Source organism: Oncorhynchus mykiss, chromosome 13 (genome assembly GCF_057628025.1).
Source record: "Oncorhynchus mykiss isolate SJ-2025 chromosome 13, ASM5762802v1, whole genome shotgun sequence".
NCBI lineage: Eukaryota > Metazoa > Chordata > Actinopteri > Salmoniformes > Salmonidae > Oncorhynchus > Oncorhynchus mykiss.
Window position 1 is genome coordinate 2785435 of NC_143034.1, and position 18962 is coordinate 2804396.

At 36.1% G+C, this 18962-nt stretch overlaps 1 protein-coding gene across 1 annotated transcript in view; it reads left to right on the forward strand.

Moving 5' to 3' along the window:
• Positions 1-18709, forward strand: part of LOC110506851 (uncharacterized) — a 28009-nt gene extending 9300 nt beyond the window's left edge. The window contains exons 2-4 of the mRNA XM_090194558.1: positions 9032-9963; positions 13686-14115; positions 16315-18709. Of these exons, the coding sequence (XP_090050684.1) occupies positions 9032-9963; positions 13686-14115; positions 16315-17360 (2408 nt within the window). The 3' untranslated portion in view covers positions 17361-18709. The remainder of the gene's footprint in view (positions 1-9031; positions 9964-13685; positions 14116-16314) is intronic.
• The last annotated feature ends 253 nt before the right edge of the window (positions 18710-18962 follow it).

An 18962-nucleotide genomic window follows, 5' to 3' on the forward strand; every position in this document is an offset into this window, starting at 1 on the left:
TATTAGTTAATGTTCTATAAACTCTGACCACTGGTTATTAGTTAATGTCCTATAAACTCTGACCACTGGTTATTAGTTAATGTCCTATAAACTCTGACCACTGGTTATTAGTTCTATTAGTTAATGTTCTATAAACTCTGACCACTGGTTATTAGTTAATGTTCTATAAACTCTGACCACTGGTTATTAGTTAATGTTCTATAAACTCTGACCACTGGTTATTAGTTAATGTTCTATAAACTCTGACCACTGGTTATTAGTTAATGTTCTATAAACTCTGACCACTGGTTATTAGTTAATGTCCTATAAACTCTGACCACTGGTTATTAGTTAATGTTCTATAAACTCTGACCACTGGTTATTAGTTAATGTCCTATAAACTCTGACCACTGGTTATTAGTTAATGTTCTATAAACTCTGACCACTGGTTATTAGTTATATTAGTTAATGTTCTATAAACTCTGACCACTGGTTATTAGTTAATGTTCTATAAACTCTGACCACTGGTTATTAGTTAATGTTCTATAAACTCTGACCACTGGTTATTAGTTAATGTCCTATAAACTCTGACCACTGGTTATTAGTTAATGTTCTATAAACTCTGACCACTGGTTATTAGTTAATGTCCTATAAACTCTGACCACTGGTTATTAGTTAATGTCCTATAAACTCTGACCACTGGTTATTAGTTAATGTTCTATAAACTCTGACCACTGGTTATTAGTTAATGTCCTATAAACTCTGACCACTGGTTATTAGTTAATGTCCTATAAACTCTGACCACTGGTTATTAGTTCTATTAGTTAATGTTCTATAAACTCTGACCACTGGTTATTAGTTAATGTCCTATAAACTCTGACCACTGGTTATTAGTTAATGTTCTATAAACTCTGACCACTGGTTATTAGTTATATTAGTTAATGTTCTATAAACTCTGACCACTGGTTATTAGTTAATGTCCTATAAACTCTGACCACTGGTTATTAGTTAATGTTCTATAAACTCTGACCACTGGTTATTAGTTAATGTTCTATAAACTCTGACCACTGGTTATTAGTTAATGTCCTATAAACTCTGACCACTGGTTATTAGTTAATGTTCTATAAACTCTGACCACTGGTTATTAGTTAATGTCCTATAAACTCTGACCACTGGTTATTAGTTCTATTAGTTAATGTTCTATAAACTCTGACCACTGGTTATTAGTTAATGTCCTATAAACTCTGACCACTGGTTATTAGTTAATGTTCTATAAACTCTGACCACTGGTTATTAGTTAATGTCCTATAAACTCTGACCACTGGTTATTAGTTAATGTCCTATAAACTCTGACCACTGGTTATTAGTTAATGTCCTATAAACTCTGACCACTGGTTATTAGTTATATTAGTTAATGTTCTATAAACTCTGACCACTGGTTATTAGTTAATGTCCTATAAACTCTGACCACTGGTTATTAGTTATATTAGTTAATGTCCTATAAACTCTGACCACTGGTTATTAGTTAATGTTCTATAAACTCTGACCACTGGTTATTAGTTAATGTTCTATAAACGCTGACCACTGGTTATTAGTTAATGTCCTATAAACTCTGACCACTGGTTATTAGTTCTATTAGTTAATGTTCTATAAACTCTGACCACTGGTTATTAGTTAATGTCCTATAAACTCTGACCACTGGTTATTAGTTATATTAGTTAATGTTCTATAAACTCTGACCACTGGTTATTAGTTAATGTTCTATAAACTCTGACCACTGGTTATTAGTTAATGTTCTATAAACTCTGACCACTGGTTATTAGTTAATGTTCTATAAACTCTGACCACTGGTTATTAGTTAATGTCCTATAAACTCTGACCACTGGTTATTAGTTAATGTTCTATAAACTCTGACCACTGGTTATTAGTTAATGTCCTATAAACTCTGACCACTGGTTATTAGTTAATGTCCTATAAACTCTGACCACTGGTTATTAGTTAATGTTCTATAAACTCTGACCACTGGTTATTAGTTAATGTTCTATAAACTCTGACCACTGGTTATTAGTTAATGTTCTATAAACTCTGACCACTGGTTATTAGTTAATGTCCTATAAACTCTGACCACTGGTTATTAGTTAATGTTCTATAAACTCTGACCACTGGTTATTAGTTAATGTCCTATAAACTCTGACCACTGGTTATTAGTTCTATTAGTTAATGTTCTATAAACTCTGACCACTGGTTATTAGTTAATGTCCTATAAACTCTGACCACTGGTTATTAGTTAATGTTCTATAAACTCTGACCACTGGTTATTAGTTAATGTTCTATAAACTCTGACCACTGGTTATTAGTTAATGTTCTATAAACTCTGACCACTGGTTATTAGTTAATGTCCTATAAACTCTGACCACTGGTTATTAGTTAATGTCCTATAAACTCTGACCACTGGTTATTAGTTCTATTAGTTAATGTTCTATAAACTCTGTCCACTGGTTATTAGTTAATGTCCTATAAACTCTGACCACTGGTTATTAGTTAATGTTCTATAAACTCTGACCACTGGTTATTAGTTAATGTCCTATAAACTCTGACCACTGGTTATTAGTTAATGTTCTATAAACTCTGACCACTGGTTATTAGTTAATGTTCTATAAACTCTGACCACTGGTTATTAGTTAATGTTCTATAAACTCTGACCACTGGTTATTAGTTAATGTTCTATAAACTCTGACCACTGGTTATTAGTTAATGTTCTATAAACTCTGACCACTGGTTATTAGTTAATGTTCTATAAACTCTGACCACTGGTTATTAGTTAATGTTCTATAAACTCTGACCACTGGTTATTAGTTAATGTTCTATAAACTCTGACCACTGGTTATTAGTTAATGTCCTATAAACTCTGACCACTGGTTATTAGTTAATGTCCTATAAACTCTGACCACTGGTTATTAGTTAATGTTCTATAAACTCTGACCACTGGTTATTAGTTCTATTAGTTAATGTTCTATAAACTCTATCCACTGGTTATTAGTTAATGTCCTATAAACTCTGACCACTGGTTATTAGTTAATGTTCTATAAACTCTGACCACTGGTTATTAGTTAATGTTCTATAAACTCTGACCACTGGTTATTAGTTATATTAGTTAATGTTCTATAAACTCTATCCACTGGTTATTAGTTAATGTCCTATAAACTCTGACCACTGGTTATTAGTTAATGTTCTATAAACTCTGACCACTGGTTATTAGTTAATGTTCTATAAACTCTGACCACTGGTTATTAGTTAATGTCCTATAAACTCTGACCACTGGTTATTAGTTAATGTTCTATAAACTCTGACCACTGGTTATTAGTTATATTAGTTAATGTTCTATAAACTCTGACCACTGGTTATTAGTTAATGTCCTATAAACTCTGACCACTGGTTATTAGTTAATGTTCTATAAACTCTGACCACTGGTTATTAGTTAATGTTCTATAAACTCTGACCACTGGTTATTAGTTAATGTTCTATAAACTCTGACCACTGGTTATTAGTTAATGTTCTATAAACTCTGACCACTGGTTATTAGTTAATGTCCTATAAACTCTGACCACTGGTTATTAGTTCTATTAGTTAATGTTCTATAATCTCTGACCACTGGTTATTAGTTAATGTCCTATAAACTCTGACCACTGGTTATTAGTTATATTAGTTAATGTTCTATAAACTCTGACCACTGGTTATTAGTTAATGTTCTATAAACTCTGACCACTGGTTATTAGTTAATGTCCTATAAACTCTGACCACTGGTTATTAGTTCTATTAGTTAATGTTCTATAAACTCTGACCACTGGTTATTAGTTAATGTCCTATAAACTCTGACCACTGGTTATTAGTTATATTAGTTAATGTTCTATAAACTCTGACCACTGGTTATTAGTTAATGTTCTATAAACTCTGACCACTGGTTATTAGTTAATGTTCTATAAACTCTGACCACTGGTTATTAGTTAATGTTCTATAAACTCTGACCACTGGTTATTAGTTAATGTTCTATAAACTCTGACCACTGGTTATTAGTTAATGTCCTATAAACTCTGACCACTGGTTATTAGTTATATTAGTTAATGTTCTATAAACTCTGACCACTGGTTATTAGTTAATGTTCTATAAACTCTGACCACTGGTTATTAGTTAATGTTCTATAAACTCTGACCACTGGTTATTAGTTAATGTTCTATAAACTCTGACCACTGGTTATTAGTTATATTCGTTAATGTTCTATAAACTCTGACCACTGGTTATTAGTTAATGTCCTATAAACTCTGACCACTGGTTATTAGTTAATGTTCTATAAACTCTGACCACTGGTTATTAGTTAATGTTCTATAAACTCTGACCACTGGTTATTAGTTAATGTTCTATAAACTCTGACCACTGGTTATTAGTTAATGTCCTATAAACTCTGACCACTGGTTATTAGTTAATGTCCTATAAACTCTGACCACTGGTTATTAGTTAATGTCCTATAAACTCTGACCACTGGTTATTAGTTAATGTTCTATAAACTCTGACCACTGGTTATTAGTTAATGTTCTATAAACTCTGACCACTGGTTATTAGTTAATGTTCTATAAACTCTGACCACTGGTTATTAGTTAATGTCCTATAAACTCTGACCACTGGTTATTAGTTAATGTTCTATAAACTCTGACCACTGGTTATTAGTTAATGTCCTATAAACTCTGACCACTGGTTATTAGTTCTATTAGTTAATGTTCTATAAACTCTGACCACTGGTTATTAGTTAATGTCCTATAAACTCTGACCACTGGTTATTAGTTAATGTTCTATAAACTCTGACCACTGGTTATTAGTTAATGTTCTATAAACTCTGACCACTGGTTATTAGTTAATGTTCTATAAACTCTGACCACTGGTTATTAGTTAATGTCCTATAAACTCTGACCACTGGTTATTAGTTAATGTCCTATAAACTCTGACCACTGGTTATTAGTTCTATTAGTTAATGTTCTATAAACTCTGTCCACTGGTTATTAGTTAATGTCCTATAAACTCTGACCACTGGTTATTAGTTAATGTTCTATAAACTCTGACCACTGGTTATTAGTTAATGTTCTATAAACTCTGACCACTGGTTATTAGTTAATGTTCTATAAACTCTGACCACTGGTTATTAGTTAATGTTCTATAAACTCTGACCACTGGTTATTAGTTAATGTCCTATAAACTCTGACCACTGGTTATTAGTTAATGTCCTATAAACTCTGACCACTGGTTATTAGTTAATGTTCTATAAACTCTGACCACTGGTTATTAGTTCTATTAGTTAATGTTCTATAAACTCTGTCCACTGGTTATTAGTTAATGTCCTATAAACTCTGACCACTGGTTATTAGTTAATGTTCTATAAACTCTGACCACTGGTTATTAGTTAATGTCCTATAAACTCTTACCACTGGTTATTAGTTAATGTTCTATAAACTCTGACCACTGGTTATTAGTTATATTAGTTAATGTTCTATAAACTCTGTCCACTGGTTATTAGTTAATGTTCTATAAACTCTGACCACTGGTTATTAGTTAATGTTCTATAAACTCTGACCACTGGTTATTAGTTAATGTTCTATAAACTCTGACCACTGGTTATTAGTTAATGTCCTATAAACTCTGACCACTGGTTATTAGTTCTATTAGTTAATGTTCTATAAACTCTGACCACTGGTTATTAGTTAATGTCCTATAAACTCTGACCACTGGTTATTAGTTATATTAGTTAATGTTCTATAAACTCTGACCACTGGTTATTAGTTAATGTTCTATAAACTCTGACCACTGGTTATTAGTTAATGTCCTATAAACTCTGACCACTGGTTATTAGTTCTATTAGTTAATGTTCTATAAACTCTGACCACTGGTTATTAGTTAATGTCCTATAAACTCTGACCACTGGTTATTAGTTATATTAGTTAATGTTCTATAAACTCTGACCACTGGTTATTAGTTAATGTCCTATAAACTCTGACCACTGGTTATTAGTTAATGTTCTATAAACTCTGACCACTGGTTATTAGTTAATGTCCTATAAACTCTGACCACTGGTTATTAGTTAATGTTCTATAAACTCTGACCACTGGTTATTAGTTAATGTCCTATAAACTCTGACCACTGGTTATTAGTTAATGTTCTATAAACTCTGACCACTGGTTATTAGTTAATGTTCTATAAACTCTGACCACTGGTTATTAGTTAATGTTCTATAAACTCTGACCACTGGTTATTAGTTAATGTCCTATAAACTCTGACCACTGGTTATTAGTTAATGTTCTATAAACTCTGACCACTGGTTATTAGTTAATGTTCTATAAACTCTGACCACTGGTTATTAGTTAATGTTCTATAAACTCTGACCACTGGTTATTAGTTAATGTCCTATAAACTCTGACCACTGGTTATTAGTTCTATTAGTTAATGTTCTATAAACTCTGACCACTGGTTATTAGTTAATGTCCTATAAACTCTGACCACTGGTTATTAGTTAATGTTCTATAAACTCTGACCACTGGTTATTAGTTAATGTTCTATAAACTCTGACCACTGGTTATTAGTTAATGTTCTATAAACTCTGACCACTGGTTATTAGTTAATGTCCTATAAACTCTGACCACTGGTTATTAGTTAATGTCCTATAAACTCTGACCACTGGTTATTAGTTCTATTAGTTAATGTTCTATAAACTCTGTCCACTGGTTATTAGTTAATGTTCTATAAACTCTGACCACTGGTTATTAGTTAATGTTCTATAAACTCTGACCACTGGTTATTAGTTAATGTTCTATAAACTCTGACCACTGGTTATTAGTTAATGTTCTATAAACTCTGACCACTGGTTATTAGTTAATGTCCTATAAACTCTGACCACTGGTTATTAGTTCTATTAGTTAATGTTCTATAAACTCTGTCCACTGGTTATTAGTTAATGTCCTATAAACTCTGACCACTGGTTATTAGTTAATGTTCTATAAACTCTGACCACTGGTTATTAGTTAATGTCCTATAAACTCTGACCACTGGTTATTAGTTAATGTCCTATAAACTCTGACCACTGGTTATTAGTTAATGTTCTATAAACTCTGACCACTGGTTATTAGTTAATGTCCTATAAACTCTGACCACTGGTTATTAGTTAATGTTCTATAAACTCTGACCACTGGTTATTAGTTAATGTTCTATAAACTCTGACCACTGGTTATTAGTTAATGTCCTATAAACTCTGACCACTGGTTATTAGTTAATGTCCTATAAACTCTGACCACTGGTTATTAGTTATATTAGTTAATGTTCTATAAACTCTGACCACTGGTTATTAGTTAATGTTCTATAAACTCTGACCACTGGTTATTAGTTAATGTCCTATAAACTCTGACCACTGGTTATTAGTTAATGTCCTATAAACTCTGACCACTGGTTATTAGTTAATGTCCTATAAACTCTGACCACTGGTTATTAGTTAATGTTCTATAAACTCTGACCACTGGTTATTAGTTAATGTTCTATAAACTCTGACCACTGGTTATTAGTTAATGTTCTATAAACTCTGACCACTGGTTATTAGTTAATGTTCTATAAACTCTGACCACTGGTTATTAGTTAATGTCCTATAAACTCTGACCACTGGTTATTAGTTAATGTTCTATAAACTCTGACCACTGGTTATTAGTTATATTAGTTAATGTTCTATAAACTCTGACCACTGGTTATTAGTTAATGTTCTATAAACTCTGACCACTGGTTATTAGTTAATGTCCTATAAACTCTGACCACTGGTTATTAGTTAATGTTCTATAAACTCTGACCACTGGTTATTAGTTCTATTAGTTAATGTTCTATAAACTCTGACCACTGGTTATTAGTTAATGTCCTATAAACTCTGACCACTGGTTATTAGTTAATGTTCTATAAACTCTGACCACTGGTTATTAGTTATATTAGTTAATGTTCTATAAACTCTGACCACTGGTTATTAGTTAATGTCCTATAAACTCTGACCACTGGTTATTAGTTAATGTTCTATAAACTCTGACCACTGGTTATTAGTTAATGTTCTATAAACTCTGACCACTGGTTATTAGTTAATGTTCTATAAACTCTGACCACTGGTTATTAGTTAATGTCCTATAAACTCTGACCACTGGTTATTAGTTCTATTAGTTAATGTTCTATAAACTCTGACCACTGGTTATTAGTTAATGTCCTATAAACTCTGACCACTGGTTATTAGTTATATTAGTTAATGTTCTATAAACTCTGACCACTGGTTATTAGTTAATGTTCTATAAACTCTGACCACTGGTTATTAGTTAATGTCCTATAAACTCTGACCACTGGTTATTAGTTCTATTAGTTAATGTTCTATAAACTCTGACCACTGGTTATTAGTTAATGTTCTATAAACTCTGACCACTGGTTATTAGTTAATGTTCTATAAACTCTGTCCACTGGTTATTAGTTAATGTCCTATAAACTCTGACCACTGGTTATTAGTTAATGTTCTATAAACTCTGACCACTGGTTATTAGTTAATGTTCTATAAACTCTGACCACTGGTTATTAGTTAATGTCCTATAAACTCTGACCACTGGTTATTAGTTAATGTTCTATAAACTCTGACCACTGGTTATTAGTTAATGTTTTACACCCTCAGTAGCTTGACTCTGTTTAGATGTTCTATTCCTTTATCTGTTCTGCGTCTAGTTTTTGTTTGTTTGTCCACACTGCTGAATCTGTGTGATTTATCACCATTAGAGGAGAGGGGGGGGGGGGGGGTTACTCAACAAGCCCATCTTTTATCTCCTCCTGTACATACTGTTGTTGTTTTACTGTTACAACAGCCACTTTCCTCAGCATCTAGTTCCCCGATCAATATATTCATTGCCTGTGTATTTTGCAGTTACGTCATAGGAAGACTGTTTTGTCATGTGGAGATTTAATTTACGTCTCTCTGTTTTTAACCAAATATTATGTTTGTCTTTGGCAGGCGAGAGACCAGACTCTCACTCTGACCGTGGAAATGGTCCTTCAGGGGAACGAGACCCAGAGACGCCCAAACCAGCGAGACCACACCACTGCTCCCAGTGTAATAAGAGTTTTAAGTGGTTATGTAAGCTGAAAAAGCACGAGAAAATACACACAGGAGAGAAGCCTTTCCAATGCTCCCAGTGTGGAAAGAGTTTTACCCAGTTAGGGACCCTGAAAAGGCATGAGAGAATACACACAGGAGAGAAGCCTTTCCAATGCTCCCAGTGTGGAAAGGGTTTTACACGATTAGGGAACCTGAAAAAGCATGAGGGAACCCACACAGGAGAGAACCCCTTACAATGCTCTCAGTGTGGAAAACGTTTTACCAAGTTAGGGAACCTGAAGGAGCATGAAAGGACACACACAGGGGAGAACTCTTACCGTTGCTCTCTGTGTGGAAAGGATTTTACCAAGTTAGGGAGCCTAAAAGTACATAAAAGGATACACACGGGAGAGAAACCTTTCCAGTGTTCTCAGTGTGGAAAAGGTTTTACACGGTTAGGGCATCTGAAGGAACATAAAAGAATACACACAGGAGAGAAACCTTTCCAATGCTCCCAGTGTGGAAAGGGTTTTACCTTGTTAGGGAACCTGAATATGCATGAAAAAACACACACGGGAGAAAAGCCTTACCAATGCTCCCAGTGTGGAAAGAGCTTTACACAGTTAGGGAACCTGAAGGAGCATGAAAAGACACATACAGGGGAGACATCTTACCATTGCTCTCTGTGCGGAAAGGATTTTACACGGTTAGGGAACCTGAAAAGGCATGAGAGAATACACGCGCTCTTTCCAACGCGCCCAGTGAGGAGCAGGACTTGGAACCGGTTCAGGGAACAGAACCTAAACCCTGAAAAGAGCAAAACATTTGAGGAACAGAAACAGAACCGATAATGAAAGTGATCTCTACTGTTCAAGAACAGAAGCGTTATTTTTGAAAAGCAACCGGGAACCGGTTAATGTTATTTTAAAGTAATTGTGGAAATCTAACTTTTCAAAGTTCTTATTCTGTTAAAATCATACCCAAATAATGTCTACTCGTATTTTATACACCTGTGAGCAAAAGGGTGTAACTGAAATAGCAAAATCCAATCATTTGAAGTGGTGTCCACATACGTTTGACCATGTGGTGTATCTCATCAATGTTCCCGTCAGTATTATTCCACCATGTTAGAGAGAGAACACAGGTGCTGATTGTAAAACACTTTTGATAAATGCAAACATTTTTTTCTGAATATAAATAAAATGTGTAAGGCCATTAGTGAACGTTCATTATATACATCTATGTACTGTAACACCATGTAGAAGCAGTATAGACCTAGTCTGTTCATTATATACATCTACATGATGTATTGTTACACCATGTAGGAGCAGTATAGACCTAGTCTGTTCATTATATACATCTACATGATGTATTGTTACACCATGTAGGAGCAGTATAGACCCAGTCTGTTCATTATATACATCTACATGATGTATTGTTACACCATGTAGGAGCAGTATAGACCCAGTCTGTTCATTATATACATCTACATGATGTATTGTTACACCATGTAGGAGCAGTATAGACCTAGTCTGTTCATTATATACATCTACATGATGTATTGTTACACCATGTAGGAGCAGTATAGACCTAGTCTGTTACATGTAGGAGCAGTATAGACCTAGTCTGTTACATGTAGGAGCAGTATAGACCTAGTTGCTTATTTTGATGCTATCTGTTTGTTTAAATGGCTCAATAAGAAATTTAAATGCAGATCTGTAGTAGATGTTACATTTTATTTTATTCTCACTCATTAAAAATCTTCACCAATCAATCAACACTCTTCTCTTTGTACGTCTCAATACAATATTGTTAGCTATTTAGTTAAATAAACATTTAAACATTTTAAACAATTAAATGTCTTTCCCATCAACTTCCAGGTCAATAGCTTCAGCCCCACCACAAACACACACACAATTCTTATTGACGTTGAGCTCCTTTTTGATTCGTTCTAACATGCGCGCTATTTGCATGTGTAACGCCCACACACTTCCTCGTCAAGAAAAAGTCTGTGATGGCGCTTTCTGAAAAGGAGAAACGAAACTGACACATCGTAATGACCAGGGATTAAAATAGTAGCAACTACAAGCATTTTGAGCCTTCGTGTGAGGGGAGGATGTATTAGCAGTCTTACCAATGGGGGAAAATACTATTTTACCAGCTAGCTATTTTAGCTTTGCTCCACAGCAATAAAAGTTCCCGTCGGCCGTATTGACCATAACATTGTGGTAATAAAATAATTTATAAGAGATCTTACAACATGTTTTCTCAGGACTTTTTTGTTGTTGAAGATGTAAAACATGTGTGTTGGTCTGATGTGTACCAGGAAGTGGAAGTTCAACATGTGTGTTGGTCTGATGTGTACCAGGAAGTGGAAGTTCAACATGTGTGTTGGTCTGATGTGTACCAGGAAGTGAATCCAAAAGCAGCACCGGAAGTATTTGATCAATTGTTGACTAGCTCCTGTTAAGAAATGAACAGTAAGAACTGCTGAAGCAGCTGTGTCCGCATGTGTTGGTTTTATATTATACGCACAACACTTTAGTGAGGAAACAGCATGCGAATGGTCCATCAGCATCAAACACTTATTTTCTATAGTTAGCAAAACACGCTCTAACTTAAAGTGTGCAGGTGCAGAGCCCCGGAGTGTGTCCAAGAGCCCCGATTGGTTGGAATGAATCAGTAACCCTGATGGAGTTTCCTTCCACTAAGGCTTCAACTTAATCCTTCACCTCAGTAACTGTGACTGTATTGCACCCAAAAGGTGCCAAAAGAACTCTCTTGTGACATAAACAGACAGTCATGCAGCGAACCTCAAAAATACAGAGTTCACTCTTCCCACTGGGCACACAGTGGTTGAATAAATGTGATTTGGATGTGATTTCATTCAAACTACATTAAATCAAATGTTTTTTCCCCCCACCTTTACACACCAGACAGTATAAATCAAACTCTTTTTCAACCTGTGTTCTTTGCTTAATTAGTCTGAGTCTGGGGCCGGATCTAGGGGGTGGCATGGATTCCCCAGATAGAATTTGAATTTGTGTCCCCCCCAGTTTTGTTTCCCATAAACATAACAGATGGAATGTGAATAATCCTGTCTGGTTCTGCCAATGTAGCGCTGGCGGTCCCGTCAGTAGAGCAGACCAGGACAGAGATGTTATATGCCAGGTGAGAACTCATAATCTAAGGAGCGGTGAAGTAGGGGGATGTAATAATGTAATATTTAGTACTTAAAATCCCAAAATGCATTTTGATTGGGCACCTAGCCATGCAATGTCATAAGGTACCGCATTCATTATCTTGTTTAGGAAGCTCATTGGATCCTAGGGAGGGTTTTTTTTACTCACAGAAAGGGGAAAAGGTTGATCACTTTTTCAGACAGCTACAGCTAACAATAGGCTAGCTAGTAGCTACTAGCTTCGATATGTTTTTTGGAAACGGCGCGCTGAATAATTATAGCTAGTTGGCTAAGCTTTGGTCAGCATGGATAACCGATAAATGGCTGGGCAAAAAACTGAGGAACACCATGTCGAGAGCGATACCAAGCTCACCGACCAGCCTACAGTCCCGACCACCGAGTCTGAGGACCCTAGCAGTAATTGTAATTCAGGGGAATTCATAGATTTCGAAAGTGTGAGATTTTATGCATATGGGGCGAAGGCAGTTGTCTTTAATAAGCACGTTCCTCTCTTGTTGCGTAGCAATAGAACGGCCTTTCTCTTCCTGTCACGACTTCGCGGAAATAAATGATCCATTTATCATTCCAGTCACAGGGAAGTTCTTCATACATTCAGCAGATAAAACCAATGATAGGAATGACCGGAAACTACTTTTATAAAATAAAAAATAAATTATGGTGCGCAGCCATCTTGGCCCTTCCAGCTATAAACAGCGTCTCTTCAAGCGAATGAACTCGGTAGCACTGACTAGATCCATATTTTAGTGTATTCTTTTACTTATTTCACCTTTATTTAACCAGGTGAACTTGAGAAATAATGCATTGTGGGGCGATATCCGGAAATAAGTTCATAAATATGTAATAACGCAAAAATAAGTTTGTACTTATAGTTAACCAGATCGTGACTACAATGAATTTACTACATCTTTAACCACACTGTGTTGTTACATTGGTGAGTAAAAACTCATGATTCCTACCCCCCGACCTCTTTGATTCAGGGTTAAATGCGGACATATTTCAGTTGAATGCATTCAGTTGTACTTGTAACTTGTCCGAAAATTAAATGTTTTTACTCATCTGCGTTCCCACTGTGATATCTTACCCACTCCAGTCAGCAGATGGCGGTCTGGGAATTTAAGGCGATGCTGTTAGTGTGACGTATAATGTAGTGGACGGAACTCTTCTTTCAACAGCAACAACAGCTAGTCAGACACCTCGGTAGCTTGTAGACAACAGAGACGCACCAATAAAGCTCTTAGACGTTTTGTGGTATATTAGCCACTGTGTTGTAAACACATTTCTGTCGTCTAACGTTAGTTATACCATTTACTGTCACATTTACGTTGTTATTAGTCAGCTAGCTGGCTTGTTAAGCACTAGCCTAGCTAGCTAACATCTCCGACCATGAGTTCACTAAGCTACTCTCCTCCTGTTAAAGAAGAGGAGGTCTGCTGGACGGAGAAAGAAACGCTCGTGAAAGAGGAGGAGGAAGAGAAGGATGTTACAATACAAAAACAAGTAGAGGGTGAGTCTGGTACTGTGAAAGAAGAAGAGAAAGACGTTTCAGTGAAAGACGAGGAAGACGCGTTCAGAGTGAAAGAGGAGGAGGATGTTACTGTAAAAGAAGAGGAGGAAGAGAAAGAGGAGGATGCAGGAGAGGAGGGGGAGATGACTGTCACACTGAAAAAGGAGGAAGAAGAAGAGGAGGAAACTGGATATCTGGGCCCGGTTTCCCAAAGCCATCTTAATGCATCCAGTGGTTCTAATGATGAACTTAGTCATAAGATGCTTTTGGAAAACCGGGCCCTGATTAACACTAGTAAGTACAGTCTTAAAAACAGAGGCACAAACTCTGCAGTTGTTGAACTGATGTTTGGTGTTAAAGGGGAAATCTGTAATTACATCCATGTTTGGACTTTTAAATTATTTATTTATAGCCATTGATTCTTGAAGAATATAACACATGCCTCATGAGCTTAGTTCAACTGTTGTACCCCATCAGGACCCAAAATGTAAATCAACACTGTATATCCTCAACATGGTTAGAACTATAATGTTGATATCATGGATGGTCAGTCCTTGCATCCATAGGTCTGTCTATGAATTTGAGCGACTGTCAAGTCAACACCTTATAATGTCTGAACATCGTGACGAGGTCACTAGGTTGCTATAAAAGCTTTTGTCTATGAATTTGAGACTACTTACATTTCTCCATCCCTCATCTTATGACCAAAACAGTGGCGGAATGACAGCTTTGTTATTGTTTCAACTGCAGATTGATTGATGTGGGATTTAATCAGCAACAAAGTGTCAGCCCTGAGCCCTGTTTTATTTCACCTTTTACCTTCAGACCAGTCTTGTCAGGCTTCTGTGTGTCCACATATACCTGTTGGTGAGAGACTTACCTTTCTACAGAGGGATCATATTATTGTGTAGCTAAAAACTGTTCAGATGTTTTTGTGAGAAGTCTGATTTTCAGGATGTCTCATGGTCTGACAAACCTTGATGTATCTCTATCACTTTTCACTGCAGTTTAAACAACATGATCCTTACACAGGTGCACCTTGTGCTGGGGACAATAACTGGCCACTCTAAAATGTGCCATTTTGTCACACAACACAATGCCACAGATGTCTGAAGTTGAGGGAGCATGCAATTGGCATGCTGACTGCAGGAATGTCCACCAGAGCTGTTTTACAGAAAATGTAATGTTAATTTCTCTACCATAAGCCGCCTTCAATGTTTTTTAAAGAATTTGTCAGTACGTCCAACCGGCCTCACACTGCAGACCTCGTGTATGGCATCGTGTGAGTAAGCGGTTTGCTGATGTCAACGTTGTGAACAGAGTGCCTTATGGTGGCTGTGGGGTTATAGTATGGGCAGGCATAAGCTACGGAAAATGAACACAATTGCATTTTATTGATGGCAGTTTGAATGCACAGAGATACCGAGACGAGATCCTGAGGCCCTTAGTCGTGCCATTCATCCGTTGCCATTACCACTATTCCTGGACGCTGAAAATGTCCCAGTTCTTCCATGGCCTAGCATGCTGTTTCCTTACTAAAGTGTTGTGGATCGTGTACAACATCGTGTTCTAGTTCGCACCAATATCCAGCAAATTCGCACAGCCGTTGAAGAGGAGTGGGATAACATTTCACAGGCCACAATCAACAGCCTGATTAACTCTATTAACTCTATAGGCCAGTTATTGTCCCCAGCACAAGGTGGAAATGGTCACACCAGATACTGACTTTTTTTCTGATCCACTACTTTTTTTTTTTAAAGGTATCTGTGACCAACAGATGCATATCTGTGCATATCTGTATTCCCAGTCATGTGAAATCCATAGATTAGGGCCTAATGATTTCCTTATACGAACTCTAACTTGTTGCATGTTGCGTTTATAGTTTCTGTTCAGTATAAAATCTTCACTCACCATTTTTTGCTCCACGCAGAGCTTATTATATTATTATATTCATAACTTGCAGTTTCCTCATTAGCAGGGAGGGCCCTATATTGCTGACTAAAAGTCTGCTTAGGGTTTCAGCAACTGTAATAACTTGTGAATGCTAACGCTCCTTGACAAGCTAGTAGCAAAGAGCATCTTACAGGTTGAAGTGTTTAAAAAAAAAAGTATAAACCAGTTGATTTGAGACGACGGCAAAAAAATGTTGCTCCATGCAGATTTACTTTACAAAAAATGATTTACTTCATCCTTAACGGTTTCTGTATTAGCAGGGACGACTTTTTTAACACAGAAAAGGTGCCTATATTCTAGCCTAGAATCATCAATTTTACTACAAAAGTGAAAAAATAAGACTAAATACGACTGTTGTTGATCACTGACTGTCATATTAAGATAATTGTCAAATAAGTTTATCAAAGCGTTTACATATTCATTACAGACGTAAATTGTTGTACAACATCCTGGGCATCACATTTCTTTTGGCTAAAATAAACAGTTGACTTCTGCTGTTGTGGGCCTTTAACCATCTGTCTGACTTTGTTGTTCACACAGGAGAGAGACGAGACTACCGCGGGTCCTCTGGGGAGCCTCAACAACCTCATGATGCTGACGAAGCAGAGAAGAGTCTCTCCACATCAGAACGTCTGATAAAACACCGGCAGAGACTCACAGGAAAGAGAACTCACCACTGCTCTGACTGTGGGAAGAGTTACTCAAGATCTGATTCACTACAACTTCACCAGAGAATTCACACAGGAGACAATTCTCACTGCTGCTCTGACTGTGGGAAGAGATTCACCTCTTCAGCAGACCTTAAAAAACATTTGAGAATCCACACAGGAGAGAAACCTTATAGCTGTGATCAATGTGGGAAGAGTTTTACTAGATCAAGTAATCTGAAAGCACACCAGAGAACACACACCGCAGAGAAACCCCATAGCTGTGATCAATGTGGGAAGAGTTTTTCTTCGTCTAGCCATCTGACTACACACCAGAGAACACACACAGGAGAGAAACCTCATCACTGCTTTGACTGTGGAAAGAGTTACTCAAGATCAGATTCACTGAAAGTGCACCAGAGAATTCACACTGGGGAAAAACCTTATAGATGTTTTCAATGTGGGAAGAGTTGTAATAACACAAACAGCCTGAAAACACACCAGAGAATTCACACTGGAGAAAAACCTTATAACTGTGATCAGTGTGGGAAGAGTTTTAATGATACAAGCAGCCTGAAAACACACCAGAGAATTCACACTGGAGATAAACCTTATAGCTGCTCTGACTGTGGGAAGAGCTTTTCAAAATCATCTACATTGCAATCACACCAGAGAATTCACACTGGAGAGAAACCTTATGGCTGCTCTGACTGTGGGAAGACCTTTTCAAAATTATATACATTACAATCACACCAGAGAATACACACAGGAGAGAAACCTTACAGCTGTGATCAATGTGGAAAGAGTTTTGTTACGTCTAGCCATCTGACTATACACCAGAGAACACACACAGGAGAGAAACCTCATAGCTGTGATCAATGTGGGAAGAGATACTCTGATAAAAGAGCTCTGATTAGACATCAGAAAGTACATACATGAAGGAGTTGTTTCATGATATCAATGAAATTATGTCACAATGTAGAATGTTTTAACATTGTAGTAGGAGTAGGAGAATTCTAATGATGTCACAATGTAGAAGCCTAAATGTTTGTCCCCTGATCTATTGATTTCAGCATGATATGGATATTAGCCTCATCAGGGGAAAAATCCAGGTTTTGAAAGAGTCCTATTTATGTGATTTAACAAAAAAAGTGTTGCATTAGCGACCCACTTGAATGAAAATGCAACACTTGAAAATGTAGCTAGCTGTTGTCTACAAATGGTCCTCTAACCAGGGATGTACACATTATTCCCAGATTCTGTGTGGTGTTTGAGCTGTTAGTTTTAACAGGACGTGCAACCTCTTCTCCCCTCTCTCGTGCAATTTATTTCCAAATGATATCGATATGAGTGATGACGAATAAGTGTTGCATTTCTCTTCGTTTTAGGGACCACTAAATGTAAATGCATCACTCCAACATGTAGCTGACTGTTTTCTGCAGGTTATCTAACCAGTGAGGTAAAAGATATCTCCCATTTTCATTTTTAGTTGCGTTAGTTTCAACAGCAAGAAACAATCTGATTTCCCCCCTAATCGATATCAGTGATTTATTGTTAATTGACAAAACACGTGTTTTTGGTGTTTGTGCAGTTAATAAGGTGTTTTAAAAAAAAATACAAGTAATATGTTTGTGTCGATAAAACGTTAAAACTGTTTTGACATTGGGGCTATCCCACCTAGTGTCATTGAAAAGAAGACTATGCCCGACGTCCAATCTACGTTCGGCTTTGGTTGAACGTTGAAAAAAACGTATTTTTCGAATCGTTTCAACGACTCCACTGAATCAACCTAATTTTAACGTTCTAGAAGTTTATGAACAATTTTATTAACAATCTTGCATCGCTCCTAGTATTTACACACACAGTATTTCTTTACAACATTCAATTGCTAATTGTCTTTATTAATTATTGCCAAAACATATTACCAAAGGGATGTACATTCGGTTTTGATATTTCATAATACATAAATGTAATGTAACATTTAGTAATCATAATTATTTATGCAACTAACTTACAATTTATTTTCGTATAATGATATTGTTTACTAACAATGTCGTAAATCAAGCTTATAGTTTGTGCCAGGAGTCATTACAACCTATTCTTACTATTTTAATCAATGGTCTTTTCCTCAGAATGATCATTAGTCTTTCAGTTTGTTATTCTTTAGTTTGTTGTGTAGTAAATATTGCAGGTTTTATTTTCATTGCTTTATAAGTTTCCTGTGAAACCCATTGTGTTGAATCCATGTCTGAAATGTTCTATATAAATAAAGTTTGATTTGATTTGAACATATTGTAAAACAATGAACCCAATGACTGACCAATCAAAACAAATTAACCCAGTGACTGACCAATCAAAACAAATTAACCCAGTGACCGGCCAATCAACAGACTTTTGCAAAACCAATGAACAAATATTTGCGAAAGCAACACATATCTTGGTCGATCTTACCATGAAAGACAGTATAAGCTCAGTATAACCTCCACTATGTCAAAATGGTGCATGTTATGTAAGTTTATTATCACATTTCAACCAATCCAG